Here is a 12,945-nt window from a genome sequence, read left to right as displayed (position 1 = left end):
ATGATACAACAATAATTTAAAATATAAAATAGTGGAGTTTTCGACTGCAATGAATGGGGTGCAATTAATTACAGTTAACTACAGAAATCTGCGACTAATCGCAGGATTTAGCAGGAAATTTTAATCTTTTGACAACACTAGTTTATAATTGTATAACATTGGTCATTATGAAGATTTATGATTGTAACTGGTAATATTTCACTCCAAATGGACATGGCTGGCTGATGCCAGCTGTTACATGTTAATTGATTGATTGATCATGTTTTCACTCCTTTATACAAAACCATCCAATCAACATCTGGGTTAATCCGTAGCCGCTTTCAATCAGTTAAAATCTGATTTTGAATATCTGAATTGATTATTATTGATAACATGAAAACTTTTTACTTCAAGCTTTAACTGTGGGGATTAATGGTGTTGAATTATGATTAATTAAATTATCTCATGTAATCAGGGTGAGTGTATTCTGGGAGAGAGTTTAGTATTCTTTTATTATATCCTGTAATCTCAGCATTTATGATCAAATATTTACTGGGTTTCTCCCTCCTGTTTTATATATTTTATTAACACTGCTGCCTTTTAAGGTTTTGTATGTTTTTTTTAAAGATTGTTTTTACTGCCTTATTTTATCTCCTTTTGCTTTCTAAAGCTGATAAAAAATGAGATGGAGAAAATGAGAAGTTACAAATAAACTCTAAAAGATGTTGCTGTGTATGTTTCAACACTTACTAAACATTTACTCCTGGTATTTATTAACTGAGATTTACAAGAAACTGCTTTCTAGTCACTACATTCTGATTCTATAAATATCAGTGCTGTTACTTGATTTAAAAAATTAATCAAGTTAATCACACTATGCTGTAATTAATTATGATTAATCACAGCATATTTTTTCTTATAGTTTAAGTATATTTTTGTTATTTTAGATTTTAAAGGTCTTCATTGGCAAGTGTTTTATTTTTATTCTTTTAAATCTATATACAGCACATTGAAAGTGCCTTATGAAAAAAAAGTATAAATCATGCATTCAAAATACTACCATTTACTTGCATTTTCGTTCGAGATAAAAGAAGAACAAGTATGATGTTTAAATAAAGTAATATTAAACTATAGTTTTTAAACTTTATTTAACATCTCAGCTTAGTTTTAATGGTTTGTAAATCAGAATGTCTTAATTCTCTGAGCAATAAGATTATAAACTGTAAAGGAGCCCAGCAGACAAACACATCAGGTACAAAATAACTTCTGCTGTAAAGTGAATGATCAGGTGTGCTGTTACCCCGAGGTAGTCAAGACAATGTCCATTGGTCTCTCTACTAGTTTTCCCATTTTTATGTGACGCATCATATCATAACATATAGAATACAGTCGTCTAATTTACTGAGGTTACCTGAACACATCATATTTTCTGTCTTTCAGCTCCTAATTAACTCATTGAGTGCCTGCCCTTTTATAAAATGGAAAGTGGCTTGTGCCAGCATTTTTTGGCCATTTTGAGTCATCTTTCAAGACCCACAGGATATTTTGTACTATGACTCTGAAAACACCAAATAGCTCAAATGAAAGAAGAACCTCTCTATTTTATCATGGTAAAAAAAAACGTTTGTTTGCACCTTGTTCCGTTCTTGATTTATCTTAAGTTGAATAGAGGCTAGTTTCACCAAAAAGACCACTTTTTTTCTAGAAAGCTGAGAAAAATGCATTTTTGTGAAAGAGAGTCTGTCAAGCAGAACAGTGATTTGAATGTTATAATTTTGCCTTCAATAACATAAGAGACATCTGAAAATTGTATTACAAATGTTATTTTATTGTAAAATAAATAACAATGCTCCCAGTCACTGTCATGCCATTCACACTCTGGAACTGGACGGCCTCCACGAGACCTCCCTATATGCCCACGTCCTCTCCTGCTTGCCTGTCCCCTGGCACTACCTGTAAATTATAGAATTAATATTTAGCTATATAATATGTTATATATATATATATATATATATATATATATATAGAATATAGAATATAGAATTTTTTTGTTCGTACCTCTTTTTCTGCCAGCAGACGGTGTTGAACTGCATGGGGCTTGCTCTTCTCTCAGGTCTGCTTCTGAAATCACAGCAGCATGACTGACGGTTTTATTCAATAAATTTGGCTGAATAATCGGTGGGTTCCTAACGTTAACTTACCTCCATCGCTCTGGGATGGAGAACAAGATCCGCTCCGCTCACTCGGCAGCCATTCCTCGGAGTCTGGGTCGGAAAAGTCCATCTCTGAAGTGTTGTCACTGTATGCATCCAGCTGGCGAGAGGCAGCCTTATTTCTCCGACATACGGGGGAGACCTCGCGGCATTCTTTAGCCTCTTGGCCACCCTAGGCAGATGAATGAAGCACTTTTCATCACTTATCTGAGCAGCTGAAGAAGAAAACCGTCCTGAAGCAGCTGAAGAGAGTTGTATGAGTTGAAGGTACAACATTCTGGTTTAATGTGATGCACAATATTGATGTGCTATTATGTTCCCCTTGCAAGAACTGATGTGTTTTTTACACCAGCTATATCTCAGAATGGTGTTACATCATAGAGCCTGTGAGACTCAATAGCAGTATCCATAAGCTAAAACGTTATTTATTTTTGGGTATTTCAAAAACAAAGAACCTGGTATTGATCCCCATCCGTCTATAAGCCCCTTGTCGTCAACGGTGTTGATGGTCCGCAGACTTTGGCGACCCATTAACGATTGCTTTAGTTAGCTTAGATGTTATGTGGACAAACCAGGTCTGCTGGACTCTGCCGGTGTAGCTTGACGACCATGGTTTGATCCCGTGTTGTTTTTAGCGTCTTTGCTAACATTTGAAAAGACATGCTTTGCCCGAAGGTGGTACTTGAGACTCGTTATGCTTTGGTGTAAAGACAGTTAATCACTGCAGTATATACCCACAATTTTGGTTTTATCCAACTTCAATTTGCCAGCTTTTTAAAGAAAATTGCCCTTAAGCAGACCTGGGTCTGTTGCCTCACTCATCACTGCTGGCTGTGTAAATATGACCACCCGCCGCCTGTTTCATTTTTTCAGGCCAAAAATCAACCATTGTTGAAGCGAGTAAATATTTGACCAAAAATGACCATTTGCCACTTGTTTCACTTCTTCGGCCAAAAAATAATCCATTTTTGAAATGAGTCAAAATTTGACCAAAAACGGACCACTGTTGAAACGAGTCAAAATTTTGACCAAAAACCACCACCCGCAGCCCTGTTTCACTTTTCACACAAAAAATCGACCATTTTTGAAAGGAGTTCAAATTTGACGACATCTTATTTATGACGGTACCATTTGTGTTCGACATGTGATATCCTGAGGTTGTAAAGGATCCTTGGGCTGGAGTTTTAGGGTCCAGAAAGGGTTAATTGTGGGGGCAAATTTGTTTTATGACCGATTTTATGAGCTGGGTTGTAACCATGCAGAGGGGTATAATAGAGGACTGGTTGGGATGTACAGGACATATTGTGCCATGGCCAGTCTGCGGTCATGGTTGTGTGTTCATCTGCAGGTGTGAATAAATCCAAAACTTTTTCCTGCTGATTGTTGTTGGTGTCTTAATTTTTCTGTCTTTTTAAAAATTCTCGCCACAGTTTGGAGGTTCCACCAAGATTCTCATCGTAAGACGACACTTAACTCAGTGCGGAGAGGTGGAGTGCACGCCCATACCTCACAGAAATTGCAGTTTGAGAGTGGGACCTTGATGGCTGAGGCAGTGTCGACTCACGACAGGGATCCAAAAGACAGGAGCAGGAGAAACGGCTTTCTGGTGAGAGTAAATTCCATTGTGATTCTCAATGATTCACTTATATTTTTGCCATTTGAATATTGGTTGATTCTGATAAAAGATCAGGGTTGGAATAGGGAAAAAGGGATTCTTTAAACAGACGTGTTACTGGGGCAGAGTCAGGGCCTGCCAGGGAATCACCTAGCATGGGTACCACATGCAGTAAATGTCCAGGTACAGGGTCCAGAGCATGAGGTTACAATGAACAGTATGATGATTTTAAAAAGAAAATTTATTGAAAAAAAAATACACTGGAGAAAGAGGAGAATGTAAGTGAACAGTATTGCTTGACAAAACTCAATAAACTTGTCATGTTCTTCTTGAGTCTTTTTATTATTAAAGTATTTCCCACTGAACAGGCACAAAAAACATGTTCCCTCCTGGACAATTAAAAGAACTTGATGACAGGGAAAAATAAATAATTTCTAGTTCAACAGAATTAGTCTTTTACACCAAACAAAATCCCGACAATTGAACTGTATCCCTAAACTGACCAACAGGACTTGAAATTCAGAAAAAAACTCCCCCCATATCTGTCTGTAAGTCTCCAATTAATCAGTTAAGCAGAACACAAAGGACTGTCCCAATTGTCAAAGTATATACAGAGCTCTGGTATGTTGCCACATTCATCAGTCTCTCCATGTCACCTCCACTTCATCTGTCCTGAACCTACAAGAGGGAAAATATAAATCATCAGGATTAACAGAAAAGTTAGGAGGCAAGACAAACATATATCCAACAGCAAAGAAATGCCTGTGATCCAAGAAATATGCTATCTAAAATACAATACCAGTAATAATGGTACAAGAATATGTAGTCTGAACAATAACAACCAAATATGGGCGTATATTATGGTCAGTTGTGATAAGAAAATGATAGACTTTGATATGCCATGAGCTTTACAACATATACTTATATACTTTATATATTCTGTATATAGTGGCTTGCAAAATTATCCTTATGTCTTGAACTCTTCCACGTCTTGACATCACAACGACAAACGTCAATATATTTTACTGGGATTTCATAGGTCGACATAAAGTGGCACAAAAAGTCTACCTCTGGGTGATCCACGAGTCTTCTATTTCTGTCACATGACCTGACCTGAACATCTCCCAGCCTGCTTGAGCAATCATCGCCCCGTTGTCGATGCAGAACCTGCAGCACAAATTGAGCACGTAAATTTAAGTTTACTTCCCATCACATAACGTTAAAATCAGTGAAAATTACTAACAGCTCATTTACTTTAAATGCATATTTTTTCCAAATACTAGCTGTCATTCTCATTAATAATTGCTACAAGTATTGGCCCTTAACAATCAATACAGATAAACCTCCTAGTGCTTGGATGTTGTAGAACAGAGGTAAAATAGATGATCATGATTGATGATACTGTCCTTATTTTTGTCTTATTCATCAAACAAAAAAGTTACATCACTTTTCAATATTAAAGGTATCAAAACCTGTCTGTGGAACCACGTCTCAAGGATGATTTTTGATGCGAGTTTCAGTTTCCATCCAGGCACCAGCGTCTTGTTCATCTTTCTGTACTGATTCATTTAAATGTCAAAGGCTGAGTGCGGATGGTCTGGTTTACCTTTCATCTGTTGCAAACAGTTTGGCTCCTCTCTCCTTACACATCACCCCCATCATCTCCTGCAGACGAAGGTTACCTACACACAACACAGAGGGTCAAAGTCTTCCCAGGATGGATGAGTGAAGTCATGTAAGGCTTTAAGAACAATCAACCTTCCCCTCAGTCACTTAGTTTAACTTTAGGAAGATGAACCTTTGAAACAGCGAAAATCGATACAGATCTCTGAAGCACTTTAAGCTTCCTGAGTATCCCACAGTTAGGTTTAGATATTAACAATGGGGTAGGAATACATTTTCATCTGCTGACACTTTTCTCCTTCAAGATGAGTTTCTGCAACCACATACTCAGCTTGGCTGCTCATCCCACAAATGCATGTTCCTTACAAATGTGGGACCATTTAATAGGGAAATAAACAGGCTTTCTAACAGTATAAGATTTATTGCCAACAAGCATTGTTACAACAAAGAAATAATCTACCAAACACAAATTTCCTTATTTTTTTGTGCTAAGTTTAGTTGCGTTCATACGTCCTTTTTCCTCACTCCAGGATCTGTCTCCTCTCTCTCTCTGTACTTAATAAAAATCTGTCAATTTTGTTCCACATTGCAGATGTTCGTTCAGAAAATCTTTTTTTTCTGGCTTTTGTTTGACCATACCATGCCTCTTCTAAATCCCTCTGGCACCCTCTAATGCTCACATGCAGTAAAGACAGGGTGTAATGTTGAAATTGTCCTCATGTTCTCTCCGTCTCCCACTTCTTTTAAAGATAAGTTGAAATAATCTTGCATGTAGCCAGCTTCCTTTACATAAACTTCTAGAAATGTCTTGACATTTTGTGTGAGAACAAACTGAGCTAACATCATGACCCAGAACAGTAAAAATAAAGTAGTAAAAATAAAGTGTTCCTTTAGCATCCAACAGTGATCACTCACAGCCAACGCCACCCACGATGAGGACCTCTTGGGAGCCACAGTGAGCCATGGCCCTCTCTGTGATCTCCACCAGCATGGCGAACACCGTCTCCTACAGGGAGGGAGGCGTTAGTGCTAGAAACCACTTAGAAATGTAACAGTGATTACAGCTAGAGTAAACAGTAGACAGATGATTCAAAAACATAAAAAACATCATAACAAAGATAATATTAGAGCTGAAATCTTGATGACAGATGTTTTGAATGCAAGTAAAGGACAGTCTGCAGGGGGTGTCCATCTCTGGGTGGTACCTCACATGCAATTATTAACAAATAAGGAGGGTTTGCTTGGGCCAAAACAGTAATTTTTTGGCAAAAAGGTAGAAAATAAGATGGTTCAACCTTCCTTTGTGGGAAGATGTGTCCTATTGTCACTGTACATGAAAATAGACATTCAATTTTTGTTGTTTGTTTTGTTCAAGATGTTACCTTTCTTATTATATTTCTTTTATTTTTTTAAAGAAAATGATAAAACAAAAAAATAACAGTCTTCAAACCTCTCTTATGATAATTAAACCAAGTTTTCAAACTTTTTTGCCCCAAGATGAAGCCAAAACCTCAAGGCACACCATGTTCATATACTTGCAAAAAGCCTCTTTAACCATGCCACACTATCTTTAGTTGATACATTGTCATGTAGTAATAACCAGTGGTTGTACAAATTCCTTCCCACACTTACACATGCCTCAAGGCATACTCAAACTACAAACATCATTTGTTACAATGAGATGTTTGCTGTTTTAGAACAGGCTGTATAACAAAATAGTAAAGTAACTTATATTCTTTAACTAATCTCAACAGAATTGTTAGCTTTTTAATTAAAACAGCAATTACAGATTGTCCTCTAACTCAGGGATTCTCAGATTTTTCAGCTTGTGATCCCCCAAAATAGTAATGCCAGAGACTGAGGGCCCCCACTGTACCTGAAGGTGGTTGAAGCATAGCTGAACACAGCCGTGCATGTTCAGGAATAGTCATGTGCAGACATAAATTTTAAAGATTTTTTTAAATGTTACTTTAATTTCAGCATAAATTTCACCAAATTAACATGTTTTCATTTTATGCATAAATCTTCGTTTAAGGGTGAAATATACAAATCATTTAAAAATAATTTTTGATTTTTGAGAGGCCTCTCTTGACCCCCTTTCAGTGTTTCATGACTCCCTGAGGGGTCCTGACTCCCACTTCAGGAATCTGCTCTCATACAGTGGTTCCCAACCTTTCTTCCTTGGAGCCCCTCTACCTGACACATCAGAAACAAAACGTGATTTATCATTTCATTGATAAAACCCTTTAGATAATAGGTCCACAAAAAACTTTCATACCAAAATACCTCTGTACAAACTCTTTAATAAGTGTTTATCATAATTTTGGAGATCATATGCAATCAAATCTTACTACTATAATTGGCGGCCTGTCTGTCAGTCCGTTTGGATTTGCATGCCACACTGTTGCTCAAATTGTCTTTGATGCTTCTCAGAATACTTCTTGGGTGTTCTGGTTCAAAGCTGGTGCCATGAAAAAATCATAAATATGCCCAGATTTTCTATAAAATCCCCAAATGTTGCGTGGAGTCATCATTCAGGGACTTCTACTGCGTTCAGTTACCTCTGAAGTCGGAGCTGGGAAGGATGTCACACCCAAGTTCAATGCGTTCCATTTGCCACCAGCTCATAAGACAAAATGACGGAGCCAGAAAACAACTGGACTTCATTGAAGCACGCCCTCAACGAAACTTACTTAGATGTGATGATACACGCACTCCGAGATCCTTGCTTAAAGTAAACTCTCTTTAAAGCACTTATCCACAATCATATTAAACAAAATACAGAAGTAAACATTTTTAGAATAATTTACTGAGAAATCATGGTTTAATTGCTGTTTTGTCCACTGTAGTCACCAGTGCTGCATAAACATGTTTGAACATGAGTCTGACTCTGCATCACACAGCAGGTTGGCCATGTGATGCCTTGCTAAAGCTCTACAAAATATGTGTGCATTAAAACTATGCAAATAAGTCAAAAGGCACAGCTTTAATGCTCCCCGTATTGCGTTGTTGGCCTAACACTGCACACATACACACCGGCATGCAGAGATGCTCAGCTCATATGCAGTTATTTGTGGAAAAAACACCCCTTTCCACACAAGTTGCCCTCATTGGATAAAGCATCTAATGATGAGAATGGAAATAACATCTGAGCTGATGGAAGTGCACTGCAGTTTTTATAACACACAAACTTTCCAGAGATCAGAAAACAATTTCACCACTGTCTGACCTAAAAATAAATATGTAAATAAGGACAGTAAATATTACTTTAACATTGCTTGTACTAGGCTGTAACATGGATTGCTGTAAACTGGATTGTCAGAATCCAAGGTGCGGGCGGGATTGACACATCTGATGCAGTTGCGGGCGGTAATGGTCACAAATCCAGTGGAGTGGGATTAAGAAAAGGTTTACAAAAAGGAAACCTAATAGCAGACAGAGCCTCACGTCCCTTAGATCTCTGGCAACCCCCCCCTCCAGGGGTCCCAGACCCCAGGTTGGGAACCAGTGCTCCTACTGACCAAACTACACAGATGTGAGTGCAGCACTATACTTTGTATACTAACACATCTGTTTTGTACCTGCAGGGAGAAGCACAAATCCTCTGCTGCACACTGACCAGAGCTCAGCATCTTATGTGCAACCTCCTATTGAAGAAAAAACAAACAAAACAAGTTCTATAATAAACTGTAGTCTTGAACGTCACTTTCAGGATTTGTCAAATAAACATCTGAAAAAGTACCATTGTTAAATAGCAGAGTTTAACAAAATAATAATAGCACTGATGACGATTAGCATTAAACAAACCTCAACTAAACCATCACCATTACAAAATCAGAAAATAGAAAATCTAAAGAAACTGGAGTTTATGAAGATAAATATTTTAACAGATGTGCACTGAACTCACCTCAATGTAGGATAAAATCCCAGAAAATGACACATCCATCCCTTTAACTGTATAAGGCAGCTCCACATACTTACTCCCTCTATCAACAAAGGAAAAATATGAAGTCATGTTGGTGGTGGATGAACAAAAAATAAAGAGGTATTTTTGTTTAAAAAAAAAAAAAAAAGGTCAAACAAACCAAATTATACTGACCATAAGTGATGTATCAAATCAAGAAAAGGGTAAAACATCCAAGGTAGTGAATACTTTTTATATGCACTGTAGTTTGCAGAAAAAATAAATGCTAATGTACTGCTCCCTTGTTTAGACCCTGGTGTTTTAAGTTCAAATCTAACACAGCATTTGTGAACCACTCTATAACAAAGAGGAACCAACTGGGAAATTGCTTGAATACGGTGTCAGCTTTACCAGGCTATCATATAAGGATCTTTTCAGCAGTAGTAGACTCTTAGAAAAGTAATCTGAGCCTTTCTGTTGCAAATAAAGGTACAAGTGGGCATGATTTCATTGAGCATATTTCCATTATGCCAACATTTTTCCTGATAAAAAGTAAAGTATTTCTGTTTTATGTTGCAGCCATTACAGCTTGTTTTATTGTCTGTTGCTGAAGGAGTCTACTTGAGGAATCCAGAACTTTCAGATATGTCAGTCATTTTGATACCTAAATTTAACAAAACAGGTCCAAGGATTTAAAATACAAAAATCCACCTTTGAGCAAACTATTTAGCTGACTCACTTTTTGGCCATCTGCTCTATGTTGTATCCTGGGCTCGGATCGTTGGAGATCTGAGTGTAGGAAAATTTGCACACAATATATAAACAAACTTAAATCACACAGAATACAAAGCAGAAATGACATTTTGCTACTACTTTGGGCCAATAATGGCACACACCTTTATAACTCTGGCGAATCTGTCCAAACAGTTACCAACAGCAATGTCGATGGTCTCCCCAAATATCCTGTACCGCCGCTCAGAGTACGCAATAACCTGCACAGGAAATGGAAAATAAATTTGTACTTAATAAATTTTAAACTTAAAGTTTCTAACACTTCTGCTCACACTATTTTATTGACAGATTTCGCTTTCAAAAATGCTTGTTTTCCTCTGAGATATCGTAACAAACCTGTGTGTTTCCCCCACTGACATAAAGCACTGTGGGATTGTTAGCTTGTGTGATGAGTCTGCCCATCTCTATGTGTCCGATACAGTGGTTTACACCAAGGAGCGGCTTCCCCCAAAGCTGTGCAACTGTACGAGCCACAAGAGCCACCGTCACCAAAGGGGCCCCCATACCAGGACCTAAAAGGGAAGAAGAGGAGAGACAGCAGGGGAGAGCTCTTAGGGCATTCTCATGTTAGGCATGATTGTTTTCAACCATGCTTGATGGGGGGGCATTGTAATATTCATGTACCAAAGAATCATGAGATACCTTTGGTGTATGCCACACAGTCAATGTCTGCAGGCTTCAGTCCTGCTTGTTCCAGCGCCTCCTTAAGGACTGTCAGTACAACAGCACGGTGGTGCCTAGCGGTGTCACTTGGCATGAATCCTGCAGGATAAAAAGTCATCTTGTTAACTTCACATTCAACAATTTTAAGACCTGAAACAAACCACCATAAACTAAAGGTGTTTGTTTTATGGCAGAAATCCTACTTTACCTTGACCAGGAGGGGTGATGTAGGTCCGTCTAGGGTTGGAAAGCACTTCACCATCTCGGATGATTCCTATTCCAATCTTATTGGCACTGCCCTCAAATCCAATTACTACAGTCATGACTGCTAAAACATATTTTGAGATGATAAAAAAAAAACATTTATATGGTGAATAATTAATTTCTCTCTGTGTTACAAAAGTCAAAAGCGTTTTAACATTTCCTTGCAATTGCAATAAAAGGCTGTCTGATATCACCATCAGCAGTCAGCGAACTGAGCACTGTGCAAGCAGTCTGATGTAACAGACAGGCTACAGGTGAAGCTGCTGCCATCACAGATACATCGGCACGACACCAGAGGCAGCCGCTCAGTTACACAGGGCTGATCAGCAGCACCTCTTTCTTTGTGCTTGTAAATTGTTATTTCTTTGGCCAAACGATAAGTGAATGATGGAAAACGGGCCATACCAAAAAACAGTCTTACATCTTTTAAACCAGGGGTGTCAAACTCAATCACAGAGGGGGCCAGATTCTGAATTAAGGTCTAATCTGAGGACCTAACAGGGTCCATTTACATTTACATTTAACCAAACTGTTAACCTCATTTTCACCAGTAATAAATTATGGGGAAAAAGACTAGCACTGATGATAACTGACTTGGAAATTTAAAAAGTCAAAAAGGTTAGATAAATGGCTGAGATAAAAATCCAAACTTACAAGTTCAAAAGGTTGTAACACAAAATAAGATGTCAAAAAATTCTTTTAAAAGGTAAATATATTAAAAAGAAAGTCACAGTAATGTTTTAAAGGCAAAAATATGACTTACAATTTAAAGTGGTGCACCAGAAAGGTCAAAATATGAGATAAAGGTAAAAAAAAATTGAAAGGGTCAAACAATTAGATAAAAAGTCATATTATAAATTGAAAAGCTCAAAATATGAGTTAAAAAGTGAAAATAATAAATTGACAAAGCCAAAATAAGAGATTAAAAAGTCAAAATTTTAAACTGTCAAAGTCAAAATATGACACAAGTCCAAATAATAAATAAAAACGGTCAAAATATGAAATTAAAATCCAAGTAATAGATTGAAGTCATAATCGTGCAATGCAAAATTGAAAATACGAAAAGAAAACACAATTTAATTTATTTTCTCACATTTATTTTTCTCTAATTGTTTTTATTCCTTATTTTTTCATTTATTTATGACCTACGGATACCTGATATCATCAAGGTCAAGTTTACATTTTTATACTGCAGGAAATCCGCAGACCCTTTATTTTAGGACCAGTTATAATAAGAATGGGAAATGGTCTTACTGGCCGGGTGTAACTGTACCACGGGCCGGATTTGGCCCCCGGGCCTTGAGTTTTAAACCCCTGTTTTAAACTATATCCCCAGCCCTAGTTTTAAGTCACCACATTATTTGTATTTTAACATCTCTATACTCATTTTATTACTTGTAACGTGAAAGGATTAGGTGAAAAAAACCCTGAATTTTATCCCACAAAATTCAAGTTTAAAAATGTTATTTTACGTAACAACCAGTGTCCATATGAAGCGAAGCAGCATTCTCTGTAGCCCTGTAGCCCTGTATGCTAGTAGTTAAAGTGCATTCGTGCTTCGTAAAACAAGCTTATTTTAAAGTAGTATTTAATTGTAAATGAGCATACCTATCTTCTGACTTTACTTCGTTTGTTTGCATTCACCAAAGTTCTTGAAAGGCTAACTTTTAACAAAAAATGACTGCCTCAGCTAACTTCTGAAACCCAACTACTCCATATGTAGCGTGAGGTCCAAAACATTGAAAACTACTCAGTTTGCCTGAAGAAAAAAAAAACTTTTTCAACGTAAATGTTTATTTAAGTATTGTATTTGGATAGTAAAACTACGATATAACAGCCAACTAAACCTATACGACATAATATTTTACACCAAGGAATAAAATGGTATCTTT

The 12,945-nt window shown here is 37.2% G+C and overlaps 1 protein-coding gene across 2 annotated transcripts; it reads right to left on the bottom strand.

Moving 5' to 3' along the window:
* Window positions 1-4,130: 4,130 nt before the first annotated feature.
* LOC121505199 (O-sialoglycoprotein endopeptidase) lies at window positions 4,131-12,783 on the bottom strand. Of its 2 annotated transcripts, none has more exons than XM_041780300.1 (12): window positions 12,662-12,783; window positions 10,998-11,114; window positions 10,769-10,888; window positions 10,463-10,638; window positions 10,231-10,326; window positions 10,074-10,123; window positions 9,338-9,416; window positions 9,012-9,077; window positions 6,346-6,436; window positions 5,414-5,489; window positions 4,876-4,974; window positions 4,131-4,485 (listed from the first exon to the last, which is right to left on the bottom strand). In XM_041780300.1, exons 2-12 carry the CDS (start codon window positions 11,110-11,112, stop codon window positions 4,446-4,448), a joined length of 1,008 nt encoding a protein of 335 aa, XP_041636234.1. In that variant the 5' UTR covers window positions 11,113-11,114; window positions 12,662-12,783; the 3' UTR covers window positions 4,131-4,445. The 2 variants fall into 2 exon arrangements, with proteins under 2 accessions (XP_041636234.1, XP_041636233.1); XM_041780299.1 differs by having other exon boundaries at window positions 10,998-11,117; window positions 12,662-12,777.
* Window positions 12,784-12,945: the final 162 nt, after the last annotated feature.

The sequence above is a fragment of the Cheilinus undulatus genome, linkage group 23 (assembly GCF_018320785.1).
Source record: "Cheilinus undulatus linkage group 23, ASM1832078v1, whole genome shotgun sequence".
NCBI classification, from domain to species: domain Eukaryota; kingdom Metazoa; phylum Chordata; class Actinopteri; order Labriformes; family Labridae; genus Cheilinus; species Cheilinus undulatus.
This window is presented reverse-complemented; position numbering and strand designations above follow the sequence as displayed.

Bases quoted from the DNA above. Each gene is read 5' to 3' on its own strand.
- LOC121505199 (XM_041780300.1), bottom strand. From the start codon at position 11,112: ATGACTGTAGTAATTGGATTTGAGGGCAGTGCCAATAAGATTGGAATA. The intron at 10,639-10,768 runs GTATCTCATGAT...CTTCCCTTTTAG, and splicing joins CTGTGTGGCATACACCAAAG to GTCCTGGTATGGGGGCCCCT. The intron at 4,975-5,413 runs GTAAACCAGACC...TTTGTGCTGCAG, and splicing joins CTGTTTGCAACAGATGAAAG to GTTCTGCATCGACAACGGGG.